The sequence below is a fragment of the Cnephaeus nilssonii genome (assembly GCF_951640355.1).
Source record: "Cnephaeus nilssonii genome assembly, chromosome: 13".
Classification (NCBI taxonomy): domain Eukaryota; kingdom Metazoa; phylum Chordata; class Mammalia; order Chiroptera; family Vespertilionidae; genus Cnephaeus; species Cnephaeus nilssonii.
Genome location: NC_137084.1, coordinates 8,518,947 through 8,533,900, shown reverse-complemented (window position 1 = coordinate 8,533,900; position 14,954 = coordinate 8,518,947). Strand labels below are relative to the sequence as shown.

The following is a 14,954-nucleotide window of genomic DNA, read 5'->3' as shown; positions in this document are numbered from 1 at the left end:
GAGAAAAGGGGGAGGGGAGGAAAGCAAATGGTATGAAGGGAAATTGAAAACAAGAGTTTGGGGGACTCAAAAGAGAAAAAACTGTTAACTTTCCTGCTAATACACACACACACACACACACACACACACACACACACACACGCATATATGGTTATTAAGATAAGACTATCATATAAAAACAAAATCACTCAGTCATTTCCAGTACAAGTGTTTTGGAAAAAGAACACTGCAGTGCAATTGAGATTTATGGTCTAGTTCAACTCTGCCACTTACTAGCCCATATGACCTTGGCCAAGTTAGTGTGACTTCTTTTGACTCAATTACTTATATTGAATAAAATAATTGAATTGTTTTTAACACACTAATTTTTTTATAGACAATACTAGAGGCCTCGTGCACAAAATTCGTGCTTGGGTAGGGTCCCTAGGCCTGGCCAACAATCAGGGCTAATCGGGACCTTCCGGCAGCTGGCACCTCCCTTCCCCAGCTGCCAGCTGCCGGCTGGGGCCTCCCTTCCCTGGCTGCTGGCTGCTGGCCAGGGCCTTCCTTTGTTCCGCGCCGCCCCCTAGTGGTCAGCACACGTGATAGCGAGTGATCAGTCTCCTGGTTGAACTCGCACAGAGACAATTTGCATATTAGGCTTTTATATATATACTAGTAGCCCATTTGCAGGAAGAACCCTGCAAGCGGCCGTTGCGGCCACGTGCGCTGCCACCACCGCCGCCGCCGTTGCGGCCGCCGCGCCTGCACCCACGCGCCGCTGCTGCCCGCCCCGCCCCACCCCGCCCGGGCTTTCCCTCTAGCAGCCACCTTGCTTTCCGCTTTTCCTCCCTCTTCCTTCTAAGTTGTCTTCAGTCTTCACTCCTCCCTCCCTCAGCGTATGCAAATTAACTGCCATCTTTGTTTGGTAATTTGCATACTCGCCTTGATTGGCTGGTGGGTGTGGCTTTGGCTGGTGGGCGTGGCTTGGGCATGGCGAAGGTGCGGTCGATTTGCATATTACTATTTTATTAGGTAGGATGAATATATATATATATATATATATATATATATATATATCCTACCTAATAAAATAATATATATATATATATTTATTATTATTATTATTATTTTCCCAGAATCACTTTTAAAAGTTTTTAAAGTAACATACTGGTTGCTATGAGGAAAATCTAGAAGATGTTTCATATTAACAAAAGGATGGTTCAACGTTTCAGCTGGAGTAATTCTTAAATCTGCATCGATCAGCAACATTTTCTTTAACAGACTAACAAATTCTCTTCTATCAGCTTTCTCAGCCAAAAGATCACTTCCTTCCAAATCCATCACTGTGTTCACCTGCAAAATCAAAATGTCAAGTCATCAAATAAAAATAAGTCATCTCATACGCTAAAATTTCAGTTAAAAAAAATGCACCACAACATAGAAAAGAACAAAGAACTATAATTATTTTGAAACAAGAAAGAACAGTTGAGCTTAACAAATTCTCAAAATGTTTTCAAGCATCAAATAGGGTTCAAAGAAGGAAAAAAAACCTTTTCCCTAAACAAATCCATTTCTAATGAGATATAAAGAAATTTGTTTGCTAGGATTTTCCCTTTAAAAAAATACATTTTTTAACTAAAAAACAGGATTGTATAAATTACTTAATAAAGACAAATACAATTTATAGTTCCTGAAAGATTAAAAACTTAAAATCAATTTTGTCTGAAAGAGTTAAAAACAGCAAGCATTCTAGTCATTTAGAAAATGTTTTCATACCCTTGACAATCAAGCCCAGCACCTTTAGCATGTAGGATTCACAACTGTGACTGTGGTACTCACATGCACTATATCATCCAGACTGTTGAATATGTACTTTCTGGCTTCTTTAGACTTCATTCCTGTCTCTGCCTCATGTTCTTCTAGTGTCTTATTGAATATATCAAAGAGGGAAAATAATATGTTATTACCCATCACTTGTAAATTCTTTATTTCTTTAATTCTGGCATATTTAGTCTAATATATTGAATATTCTAAGCCAGTGGTTCCCAACCTTTTTTTGGCCATGCCCCACCTAAGCATCTCTAAAATCCTGATGCCTCCCTGTGACATATAATTCTTATTATTCAAAAAGTGAACTCCTATTTACATGGAAGAGGCCTAAAATTCCATTAACTTGATCTAAACAAGCTTCCAAAGAACATGGCAACAATGGTAACATATGTACACATATAATACCTTAATAAAAAAAATGGAGGAAAAAAAAAAAGAACATGGCAACATGAAAGAGAAAAATAAAAGAACGAAAGGACAGTTCAAGTACTGAGGAAGAAATCACTAAGAAATTATTAAAAATAATAATAATATAAAGTGATATGAAAAAATTAGCAAATAAAGTTTCAAAACATATAATAGTCCTAGCTGGTTTGGCTCAGTGGATAGAGCATCAGCCTGTGGACTAAAGGGTCCCGGGTTCTATTCCAATCAAGGGCACGGCCTGGGTTTTGGGCTCGATTCCCAGTAGGGGGTGTGCAGGAGGCAGCCAATCAAATGATTCTCTCTCATTGATGTTTCTGTCTCTCTCTTCCTCTCCCTTCTTCTCTGAAATCAATAAAAAAAAAATGTAAAAAAAATTTTTAAACATATGAGAACTGAAATGCATAAATATGTCACAATACATATTTATATACTGTATATGAGGTCCATAGAACCATAAGAAATGCAAAAAATTCATTGTTAATACTCATTCTTGAATTGCCCCCCTTAAAAATCAAATTGCCCCCCTGTGGGGCATGTGTCCCACGTTTGGAACCACTGTTTTAAGGCAAGTAGTAGTTTCAAAGGAGTAACTACCATAAATGTATTTTTATTAAAATACAAAAAAATTAAAAGAGCTTGGTTCAGGTAAAAAATATATATACATACAACAAATTCCTTAAACAAAATAATTACAAAATTAATATTACATTAAGGATTTATTGATCCTCCAAAGATCCAGGAATAAATTCAGTACTTGGGTTATGTACTAAGTGGTTAGATTCAGTCCTTGTCCTATAAAGCTTAATAATGTAGACCTGGATAAAGAAGATCAAACACACAGAACAAAAGTAATTATACTCATAAAAAAATTTTTTTAAATCATTTAAGATAAGTTAATAATTATGTTGCCAGGTCAGAGAATGAGCTAAGACATTCAAAAAAGGGCTTTCCTCCTTAAGGAGTGGGGGGAGGGGTATCTATGTCAAAAATGAAAATTCAAAAGAAGGAAAAATGCAATAAAATAAAAATAAGCATGGAGGGCATTATCCATGCACATGAGACATCTGAGAAAAATGTTTTTCTAAATATATATATTTTTTTAAATGAATTACCTTTAATCTCCAACCAGAATGAGAAATATCTGTTTCTCTGCAAAAAAATCTTGTGGATTTTGTACCCACATTTAACAACTGTTCTCCTGGTAAACCTTGAGTCTGAGAAATGTATCGAATCTGAAAAATAATTTACAAAACAGAAGAGTTTATTCTTTCATGCATTAGATATTAATTGAATACCTATTATATATCAGACATTATGCTAGGTATCAGGTCAAGAATTAAATGATATAGTCTATGCCCTCAAGAAATTCACAGTCTAGTGGGGAATACACGAGTCAATAATTATAATGCAGTTATAAGTATCATATAATTATAATAAATACCATAATAAATGCATGCTTTATGGAAAGACACAGAAGGAAAGGGATACCTAAAATAAGTTCCAGAAGAGGTGATGCTCAAGTTGGGTCTTAAAGAACAAATAAGGAAGAGTTTGTTAGCCCTGGAGGAGTGGGGGAAATCTAATCTATTATGATTTGTGTTAAGGTTATAATATGGAAAATCAGGAGAAAATGCCCACACATTCAGAGTGGAAGCACAGAGGTTCAATAAGGGAGAAATGGCAAGAGATGAAATTGAACTAGAGGCAAAAGGATTTTATTTACTCCAGGAGGTAAAATAAAATGGGAAACCACTGGAGACATCTAGGCAGGAAACTGACAAGTTACATTTTTAACATCTAAGAATGGTTGAGAAGCTGAAGCCAGAGGAGAGATGAGGGCGTGAACTGAGAGACTGTAGGGATCGAAAGGAAGGAGTGGATTAAAGAGAGACTTAGATTGACAGAGACTTGGTGAATTACGACTATGGGAGCACTGGAGCGACCACATCCATGTCACTGGCTTGGCTGAGTCAGTAGAAGAGATATGGGTATAGATGAGCACTCTCAGAATACTGAAATGTTCCAGCCTCAGGGCCTCTGAACTTAATATCCTTCTGTTTGGAACACTCTTTGCCCAGACATCTGTATGGCTCATCTTTCACTTCCTTCAGCTCTCAGCTCAAATGTCACCTTATTCATGAGGCCTCCCACGACCCACCAATAAATAATAAGCTCTTCCCTCTTCAGTAACCCATATCTTCCCTACTCTGTTGTATTGTTCTCCACCATACTTTCTACCAGCTGATAGCTCTCTATGATTACTTTCTATTTTCTTACCCTACTCTCCATGAGAATGTAAAGTTTCATGAAGGGAAGGACTTTGTTTTGTTAACTTAAATATACATCCATGATAATGTCTGATACATAGCAGACCCTCAAATATCCGTTCTCCAATTTAATGGCTAAGCAGCACAGGGAAAAAAAGAGGCTTAACTCCTCTAACGTGTGTTTGAGAACACAGGGTTCTCATTTTTTAAACTTTAAGGACTCTGCTCTATTAATTAATCCATCCTCCCCTGCATCTTCTATTTGTTCCTCTCTCTGACATCATTCCCCTCAATTTACATAAATGATTAATATCTTCTATCACCCTCAAAATTTCCTTTAACTATTTAAAATTCTTTCCTCATTCACTTAAGAGTCTTAAAATAGTAGCCTATATCTTACTTCTCATCTCAACACACTACAATTTGAATTTTACTATCGCTCCCATAATATGGTTAAGACAAGTAATGGCCTATTAATAATTGACATATTTAATAGTCCCATATTAATCCTTTTCCTACCTTGATACTATTACCCATTACCTTTTTACTTAAAAACTCTGTTCCTTCCATTTCCACATTTTTTCTGGTTGGCCTCTTAATTCTTGACACTCTTTAATTGCCTTCCTCCATGACATTGCCTTCAAGAGTTTTATATGTCTTCTTCCTGCCCTCTACAAGCCCATGTGTCCCTAGTTTTATCTCTAACTCGAAATATTTAACTCTTGCTCTGGAACTGTAGATTCAACTGCTAATTGAAACTCTCCAATCAGCTGGCCTTTAGGTACTTCAAAGTGAACATATTCTAAACTGATTTTCCCTTAAATCTGTTAATCCTCATGTCTTCCCCCTTTGATAAACAGCAACACAACCACACAAATCAGAAACGTGAAATTTATGCCAGACAAGTCTCTCTCCCTCATCACCCTCCCCAACATCCAAAACCGTAACCATTTTACCTCATGGCACTTTTCTTAACTGGCCCTCTCCTCCATCCCTATTTCAGGTCTTCTTCAATTCTGAGCTATACAATTTCACACGCCTCCTAATCAGTATACCTGCCTCTCTAATGACCTCATCCATTCACTCCCAATTTATTATTCACACTGCTAAAGCACTATTATTTAAATGGACACAGTCCAATAATATAAAAATGATGCCAAAAAAAATCTCACACGAACTTTATGAAACTGGTTTTTGGGCCTGTGGACTCTAACTTTATTTATGAAATTTACTTAGTGTTATAAAAGAGTTTTTAAAAATCAAACACAGTTTTGAGATCTTGAATTTAAAATCCACAAGATCTCAGATCTAGACATTTTATTTTTAAAAGATTTTCCACATGTATTGTATACCTAAAGAAATGCATTCTTAGTAATCTACTATTTTTCTTTACAATCTACCAATTCGACTAGATTCTCTTGACAGCTCTGTTACCTGGTCATACTCCAAGGCTCCTGGGTAGAGCGGCCATCCAAGGAATAATTCTGCAATCACGCATCCCAATGACCACATGTCTATGGCTTCACAAAATGGCAGCCCCAATATAATCTCTGGAGCTCTGAAATTTAAAAAAAAAAATCAGGATGGGTTTCCTTTAAAAGTATCTGATTTCATCTGACATTCTAAGGAAAGTTAATAAATGACAGAAAAAGATACCTTCTATTTATAGTAACTCTTCACTTTTCAGAACTCTTTGAAACCTAGTCATGATCCTGAATTAAGCTTTAGAAGGTGCAGTATGTACAACATCACTTTGATAAAATATCTACACTTAAACCTCATGGTTTTATTAACATAACATTAAAAAGGAAAAAGCATACACTTGTTTTTGAGACTACAGCAGATTAGATATAAAACACTAGAAAGAAAACTGGCAAACTATTAAATACATGCACTATGACATCAACAGAACTGAAAACCAGACATTGAGAGATAAGACCAAAACAAAATAAAACCCCAAAGGCTACAAGTGGATCTAGACTTAGATAATATTTCAGAACAGGATAATAAATATTCACATAATTAGAGACGTTAGTCATCCAAAAGAGACAAGACCAAGTTCAATATATTCTGCTTTAAAAGGCCGAAAAGTAGAGGATATATCAAAACAGTTAAAAAGCATTTTAGCACTTAATGAGCTTTGATTATTTAGAAAATGTATTCCATGAAAGATATCATTCCCACATACATTATGTTTCTACTTCACATGGCTTTCCCATGAGAAGATTAATAACCTAAGACGGGCTCCACAATAAAGCTATGTAACTCCAAAGTAAGTCACACATTCAGAGTTTACTAGATTTGCATGTTCGTGAGTATTTTCTATTTTAAAAACAATCTCAAACTTACAGAGATGTTGTAAGAATAGTATAATGAAATTTTTTTCCTGAACCACTTGGGAATAATTTGCCAAATAACTATATACTTTGTATTTGCTACAAACAGGAATATTCTCTTAAATAAATGCAATACAATCATCAAAATCAGGAAATGAACACTGATACTTCTCTACATCTAAGCCTCAGACTCAAAGTTTGGCCAATTATATTAACAACTAGTAGCCCTGCGCACGAATCCGTGCGCCAGTAGCTCTCTGCGGTTCCTGGCGGCTCCGCGCCCGCTGCCCAGAGGCTCTCCGTGGCCCAGAGGCCCATCCGCGGCTGGACACGGAACACTGGCCTCGTCGCCGGGGCGATGACACAAGCGTCCCCCACCGCCACCACCACCACTCCGTGCCTGCTGCCCAGAGGCCCTCCACGGCCAGGGTGGAACGCTTGCCTCACCGCCGTGACGACAAAGCAAGCATTCCACCAGGCTGCTCACGCTGCCCACTCTCAGCGGCTGCCCCGCCCCCCCCCCCCCCCCCCACAGGACTGGGGGACTCCGGCGGGGCTGAGAGGACTGGGTGCTGCCATCTTGTGGCTATGGGCTCTGACATCTTTGTGATGGGGTGATGGTTAATTTGCATATTACCCTTTTATTAGATGGTATGTCCAAGTCAGAATCATGCATTGCATTTAGTTGTCTTATCTCTTTCAATCTTTTTCTTTTTTATATATAAATATATGTTTGGTTTTTTTTTACTCATTTCAGAGAGGAAGGGAGAGGGAGGGAGAGATAGAAACACCAATGATGATGAGAGAGAATCACTGACTGGCTGCCTCCTGCATGCCCTATACTGGGGATGAGCCAGCAACCCGGGCATGTGCCCTGACCGGAAATCGAACCGTGACCTCCTGGTTCATAGGTGGATGCTCAACCTCTGAGCCACACCGGTCAGGCTCTTTTAGTCTATTTCAATGTGAAATAGTTCCTTACGTTTCTCCTTGACATTGGCTGAGACATTACAGACGAGTTATTGTAAAATGTCCCCCCTAATGTGGATATGTCTGATGTTTACTCATAATTATATCTGGTTTATAAATCTTTAAGAGGAATATTACAGAATTGATATTTTCTCATTATATGCTATCAGGTGGCATACAATTTTGATTTCCATTCCTGATAATGTTCACTTTGATTACTTGGTTAACGTGGTGTCTACTAGATTATCGCCACTATTTTGTATGCCATAAAATATTATCATTTTCTATGTGTATCATTACATGTAAAAGGCTGGGAAGCAATACCTTAAAGCACTCATAATCTAGATGAAACTGTCAGAGATGTCAGTGTTCTACCAGCCAGTCTTACAATAAAATAAACTCTAAGAATTGGACTATGCATGAAAGAATAATGCATCCCTTGGTAATGAATCAAGCTTACGTTTTTAGTCGCTTCTTAATTGTTTCTCAAATTCTTCCCCTGAGCTAAATATATTTTTCTATACAAATGATCATAGCAGGGATTCTGATATGTGCAACATTCTTCTGCTTCCTTTGCAATCTACCTTAACTCCCTTCTGAGCACCAAAAATGTGGCAGTGCTAAGGATACAGAGGGAATAAACTTCATTTGAACTTTTGCAGAACAGGCAAGGCACACATTGAACATGTCTACTGAATGGAGACTATAAATAAACCTGTTTACCACTCTATCACAATTAGCAGGCAAGTGTCAAAACCACAAACTCAAAAAACTAGGCCATATGCTAAAAAAAGGCAATCTCTACCTTAAATGCTGTTTCTTTTCTTTCTTTTCTTTTTTCTTGCCATGTGCTTTCAATCAATTTTATCATATTAAGACCAAATCCTTTCTGCTTTTCTAAAACTTTGAAACACTGACAAAGTATAAAGTGGGTAAGCTGAAAAAAAAACTTCTTTAAGTGGGAAACTAAACTCTAGATGGTTTGTAGGACTTTTGCTAGACCCCAGAAGGGAATGTTGGCAGTAGATGCCTCAAATAAGAACATAGTGAAGTACTGTCACTCAGAAAAGATGACTATTAATGGAGTATTTTATTTGGTTTATTTAACTTTTATTTACTTTTTGAACTGAAAATTCAACTACTGACAGAAGAAACCCAGCCTTGTTAGGAAAAGATGTTTCTCAGTTCAGGAACTCAGTACGTCCAGTGTTAGAAACACTTATCTATAATAATAAAGGCGTAATATGCTAATTAGACCGGACAGCCAAACGACCTTCTGGACAACCTTCTGGACGAAGCCAGGGCTGCGAGGGCCAAGGCAAGCCGCTGCAGCTGCGAGGGCTGAGCCCCTTGCATGAATTTCATGCATCAGGCCTGTAGTGTTCTTATAATAGAGAGAGGTGCTTTAGGTTACCACGGCAAATGCCATTAAACTTTGAACTCATGTGATGATTTCATGGCTATCATGAATATGGCTACTAACTTAGTTTTCCCACAGACAGAGAATATATCAGTTAGACCAACAAGAACATCAGTATAGTACTGCTAGTCTTAGCTTCTTGTGACTCTAGTGTCAGAACAACATAGGTCCGTCAGGTCTAGCACCTTGATCAAACAATTTCTGAAATGACAAAGCTGATGATTCTCTCAGGTAATGTCTCTCAATAAGACTGCAAGGTGCAGCTATCTAGGCTTCTCTTGATGATGCTCCTATACAAACATATATCTACATACTTCTCTACTTGTGACAATAAATGAAATGCAACAGAAACTTGAAAATGGTAAACTCAATAAAGATAAAAATACTAAAATAAGGACGGTCTTCTCTGAGGTAGAGAAAGATGCAGAATGCATTTTTCTAAAGTAACAGTTTTATTAAAATATAATTAACATACCATATAATTCACCCATTTAAGTGGTAAAATTTAATGGTTTTTAGTATGTTCACAGAATTGTGCAACCACCACCACAGTCAATTTTTAGAACATTTTTATCATCCCAAAGAAACCCTATATCCATTAGCAGTCACTCCTCATTTGTCCCAAACACCTCCATTCCTAGGTCATCACAAATCTACCTTCTGTCTCTTTAGATTTGCCTATTCTGGACATTTCATACCAAGGAAATAAAACAACACATGGTCTTCTGTGACTTGTTTCTTTCTCTTGGCATAATGTTTCCAAGGTTCAACCATGTTGTAGCATGTATCAGTACTTCATTTTTTATTGCTGAATAGTACTCCATTGTATGGATATACCATAATTATTTATCCATTCATCAGGTGATGGGCATTTCAATTGTTTTCACTTCTGGGCTATTATGAAAAATGAGAACTTAAGCAAGAGAAGCCATGTCAGCTCACCAGCCTACTAAGTAAGAATACACTCCAGTGCTAAAGAAGGTCAGAGCAGAGTCTATACACCAAATACAAGTACATATTGCCTAGGACAGAACTAGCCAGTACAGAAATGCCTTTGATGGAATATACAGTATATCCAAAAGGGAAAAGAAGGTACTAGTGTTAAAAGAACTATTGATTTTTCTATTTTGTTCAATGAATCAGGCTTTATGAGTTAATCTTGTACAGGTATACCCCTTTATCAAACTTCTAGGGCACTAAAATAATAAGAACCCCTTGTCCATATATTGGCAATCCTATATACTAAAAGGCTAATATGCAAATCAACCAAACTGTGGTTGATTGATTTTTCTTTTCTTCTCCCTTCCTCTATGAAATAAGTAAAAACATATTATTAAAAAAATAATAAAGGACTAAGTAAGAGAATGTGTGTAAAATATAAAACAATACATACATTCCCCTAAGTTAGTCATGCTCCCACTTTCCTAATTCACACCTCTCTTCTCAAACTACCACCTCCTCCCCCATCCTCATTCTTGATTGTTTTCACTGCATCCTACTTTACTGGAAACAAAAAAAGATGGAATTTGAAAGAAACTTCTACATTCTCCCCACATGTACTAGCCCACTTGCATCTGTCAGTGCTGTTATCTAAGGTATCCATGTTCACTTACTGAAGTATACCACCAATTTCCCACTCTCTCTTATCAATATCTCTCCATATACAAGACCATCCCCCATCTGCCATCTTGAAAAATGTCTCATTTATACACTCTCCTTTAGCCATAACGCTTCTCTACGTTCCTTTTACACCAGGTCCTTCTTGAAGCACTGTTTAGAAAAGATGCCTCCAATTCTGCCTCTACTTGAACTCACTCAAATCACTACCCCATCTTTCCACCAAAATAGCTCTTGTCAAGGTCACCATCAGCCACTGCATCACCACATCCTTAATTTACTTGACTTACAGCATCGACAAAGCTGATTGTGTTCTCCTGCACTAAACACTGTACGCATTTGGCTTCCGGAACACCACTTAGTTCTCCTCTTTACCTCTCTCGCTCTCCCCTCTCAAATTCCTTTCTAGTTTCATCTCATTTCCACAACCTTTATAAATTCTGGAGTGCCCCCAGGCTCAGCCTTTGGATATCTATTATCTCTATGTACATTCACTTCCCTAAGGCAATCTTATCCAATCACAGTTTTAAATACATACCACCTCTATTCATAAGGCCCCCAAATGTGTATCTCCAATCCAGACCTCTCTCAAGTCCAGATTTATGTACCCAACTGCCTACTCAACATCTCTTCTGAGTATCTAGCAGATATCTCAAATTGATCATGTTCAGTGGATTTATCAACCAATGGCAGCTATTGGCAGTCATTCAAGAATGCTAAGAATATCTTTGTTAAATCAAGTGCATGAACCAAGCACGTTATCAACCAAGAGACTTTTTACCTGTTAGCCACTTTGTACCTGGGACAGTGTTTTGACTACATAATAAAAACAAACACAATTTACTAAATTTTAACAGTGGGCACCATGGAAATAACTGTTAATGCATTATCTCATTTAAAGAACATGTTCTAAAAACAGATTTCTGCATTGTTCTTCTGCTCCAAGAAGAAGAAATAAAATGTTCCATATAAAACAGAAAAACCCCTTGGCCAAGCTACAGAATCATAAAAAATAATAAATCATTGTTTTTGAAGCAACTAAGTTATGGAGTTGTCACAGCAACAAATAACTGATATACTGCCCAAAGTACCCAGAAAGTGGTGTAGTAATTGAGATTTCAAATGCCTGATTCCAAAGGCCTTTTTTTTTAATAGAAATGTTCTATTTTTTATTTTTTAAATATTTATTGTTGAAAAAATTACGTCTACTTTTTTTCCCATTGACCCCATCTAGCCTGTCCCTGGCTTCACCATACTATTATCTCTATATCATACCACCTCAAATTAGAAAATCCTGTGTCCAAAAGAAACATAGAAAGCCAAACTAACAGAAAACCTAGAAATGGACACCAAAGTCAGTTTTAGCAATTCAATTAAAGTTATGCACTAGTTTTATTTTCCACAGAATAGGAAAATACTAAATGACCTATATTTTCTAATAATTTCATAACATGAGAGACTACTATGTGCCTTTTTCTTTTTTATCCTCACCTGAGGATATTTTTTTCCATTGCTTTTCAGAAAGAGTGGAAAGGAAGTAGGGAGAGAGGGGGAGAGAAAAACATCGATGTGAGAGAGACACATCGATTAGCTGTCTCCCACACTTGCCCCATTCAGGGCAGGGATCACCCCTGCAACCCAGATGGGTATTTACGTACCCTTGACAGGAATCTAACACGAGCCAATGCTTTAACCACTGAGCCATACCTGCCAGGGTGGTATGTGCCTTTTTTGATTAACTGGTCTTTAGCTTTCTAAGACAATCAAAAGAAAAAAGTATTTTGCTGCTATTTTTTAAACCCACTTTTCATTCTGTATAATTCCTTTAAAAATATATAACAGCAACAGCATAAAGCAGTTACATAACACTATGGACTAGATAATCCTCTAAATGCTTTATAAGTATTAACCCATTTGATATTCATATCAATCCTTTTAACAGATAAAGAAACAGATACAAGGAGAAGTAACTTGCCTAAGGGTCACAAAGCAAGTACCAGGTACAGTTGGGATTCAAAGCCAGGTTTTATAACTTCAGAATCCATACTTTTATCTAGTACATCTTAAAATAATTCCTAGTGTTACTAAAACTACAGACTCAGACTTTTATGTACTGTAAGTTTTCCCACTCAGATGCTATACTTACCATTGTGTTCTTTTTCGCTTTAAAAATATCACCTTTGATTTTAAGACTAATCAGGAAATATAAATATACTTATGTGAAAAGAACTCTAGTTGACATTTTACTAAGCCATTTTCCTGGTCTTTAAGCACTTACTCATCTTAACCATAAATAATCTTCCACATTAAATACACAGACGTCTGCTGGATGCCTCTTAGTCACAATAAGGCTCTTATTTTGGCAGTTACTGTGTTCCTAATGATGACTGTGCAGCATCCTTCTGCAGAGGCAATTAGGAAATGAGCTAAACAGTGGTTGTGACGATCTACTAGCTCACAGGTGTGATTAATCATAAATAACAATTCAACGTCATGCACTCAATAAATTCTAACAAATCATAACCCTATACTTAGCAGAAGACAGCAAAGTGGCTGCAAAATGCAGGTACAGGAAAGCATGTGTTTGTACAAGCACAGCAAATCTTAGAAAGGTTACACACCCAGGTTTTATTGGCAATGATCTCTGACGAGGAGGGAAAAGTATGCATTTGCACAACATTTGTTTCTAAAATAAACATCTCATATTATAAAATAAAAGATTAATGTTTAAAAATTATCAGTCATCAAATTAGACTAAATGATCAGGGATTGGTGAATCTCCTTTATTTATTTCCTTTCATTATAAGGAACATTTTTCTAGTGAGAAATTTTTTTATTGAGTTTATTGGGGTGACATTGGTTAGTGAGCATTTCTGACGTGGGAATGCACTGCCTCAGGAGGGAAGGAACACTGGAGGTGTTTCCCTTAGAGGTGCTATCATTGTGTGTAGGTGATACCATGAAGGAGACTCTTCTAAGAGAACAGAGGAACTTACACTGGAGTACCTCCAAGAATCCTTTCAAACGATAACACAACTAAAATGTATAGTATTAAAGAACATTTGACAACTGGAACTTTAACAGAAAGATGACTGTTAAAATACACTAATGAGTTTATTCCAGCTTAATCAGTACTCTTTTCAATATCCTGCAGAATGGTGCTTTTTTTAAAACCAACAAAACCTCAACATTCTTATAAAAAGGCAAATAGATTTCAAAAGAGACAATCAACCATTTTTAGAAATATTTTTCTTTTTAAAGTTATGGATGTTTTTAATGTGTTGCTTTAGGCAATAATATCACTACAAAACACTGGGTATTCACACAGATTGTATTTTTACAACTAACCTCAACTACTCAATAACATGTTGAAATGTAATCAAAGTACAGGCTCTTAGAATAGGCACTCATTCAAATGCAGCTCGAGTCACAGGCTAAAAATATCACAATTAAAAATATCCTCATTGCAAGGCCACTTAATCTCTGAGTATGTAGGACAATGATCCAGGTCAAAACACCAAGTACAAAGAACAGCAGTAATAATATTTTCAAAACCTATTAAATGTTATATCTGAGAGGTGGAGGATAGGAGACAGCAAAGATTTAATATGCATTACCAATACCAGTATACAGATGTATAGCTTAGAGTCCTGTGCCCAAAAAGATTGATACATCAATAATCTGCATATGTAACTAATTAATAGCTAGGAGAAATGTATTTCACTTGTAGACAGCACTATTTATTTTATATTTTATATACCAAGCACAGTTACAAGATCACTCAAAATTCTCATGATATGAAAGAGAAAACTGTTAACATATATCAAGAGAGAGAAACCAAGAGCTGGATTAGTAGGGGTATATGAAAAGTATCTGTAGAAAATAAAAGAAAAACATGTCAGTAACTGAGGCTGAATGTGTGTTCTTTATAGGTTGGCTTATATGCTATTAGATGTAGAAGATATACATAACTACATTACTAATATCTTACATTTGTATTGCATCTGTACTTCACCACCCGTTCAAGTATTTTATTTTATGAGGTAACAAAGATATATTTTGTTATCCCAGTTCTACAGGTGAGTAGGAGGAAAGTTCAAAACAGCC

The 14,954-nt window shown here is 36.7% G+C and overlaps 1 protein-coding gene across 4 annotated transcripts in view; it reads right to left on the bottom strand.

Annotated features, from left to right (window-relative positions):
* The window catches only part of HIPK3 (homeodomain interacting protein kinase 3), a 64,931-nt gene that overhangs the window by 14,272 nt on the left and 35,705 nt on the right, over positions 1–14,954 (bottom strand). For all 4 annotated transcript variants that reach the window (XM_079787676.1, XM_079787678.1, XM_079787677.1 and 1 more), the window contains exons 3-6: positions 5,940–6,063; positions 3,351–3,470; positions 1,822–1,908; positions 1,151–1,335 (exon numbers count right to left, since the gene is read on the bottom strand). In XM_079787676.1, coding sequence (XP_079643802.1) covers positions 1,151–1,335; positions 1,822–1,908; positions 3,351–3,470; positions 5,940–6,063 — 516 coding nt within the window. The remainder of the gene's footprint in view (positions 1–1,150; positions 1,336–1,821; positions 1,909–3,350; positions 3,471–5,939; positions 6,064–14,954) is intronic.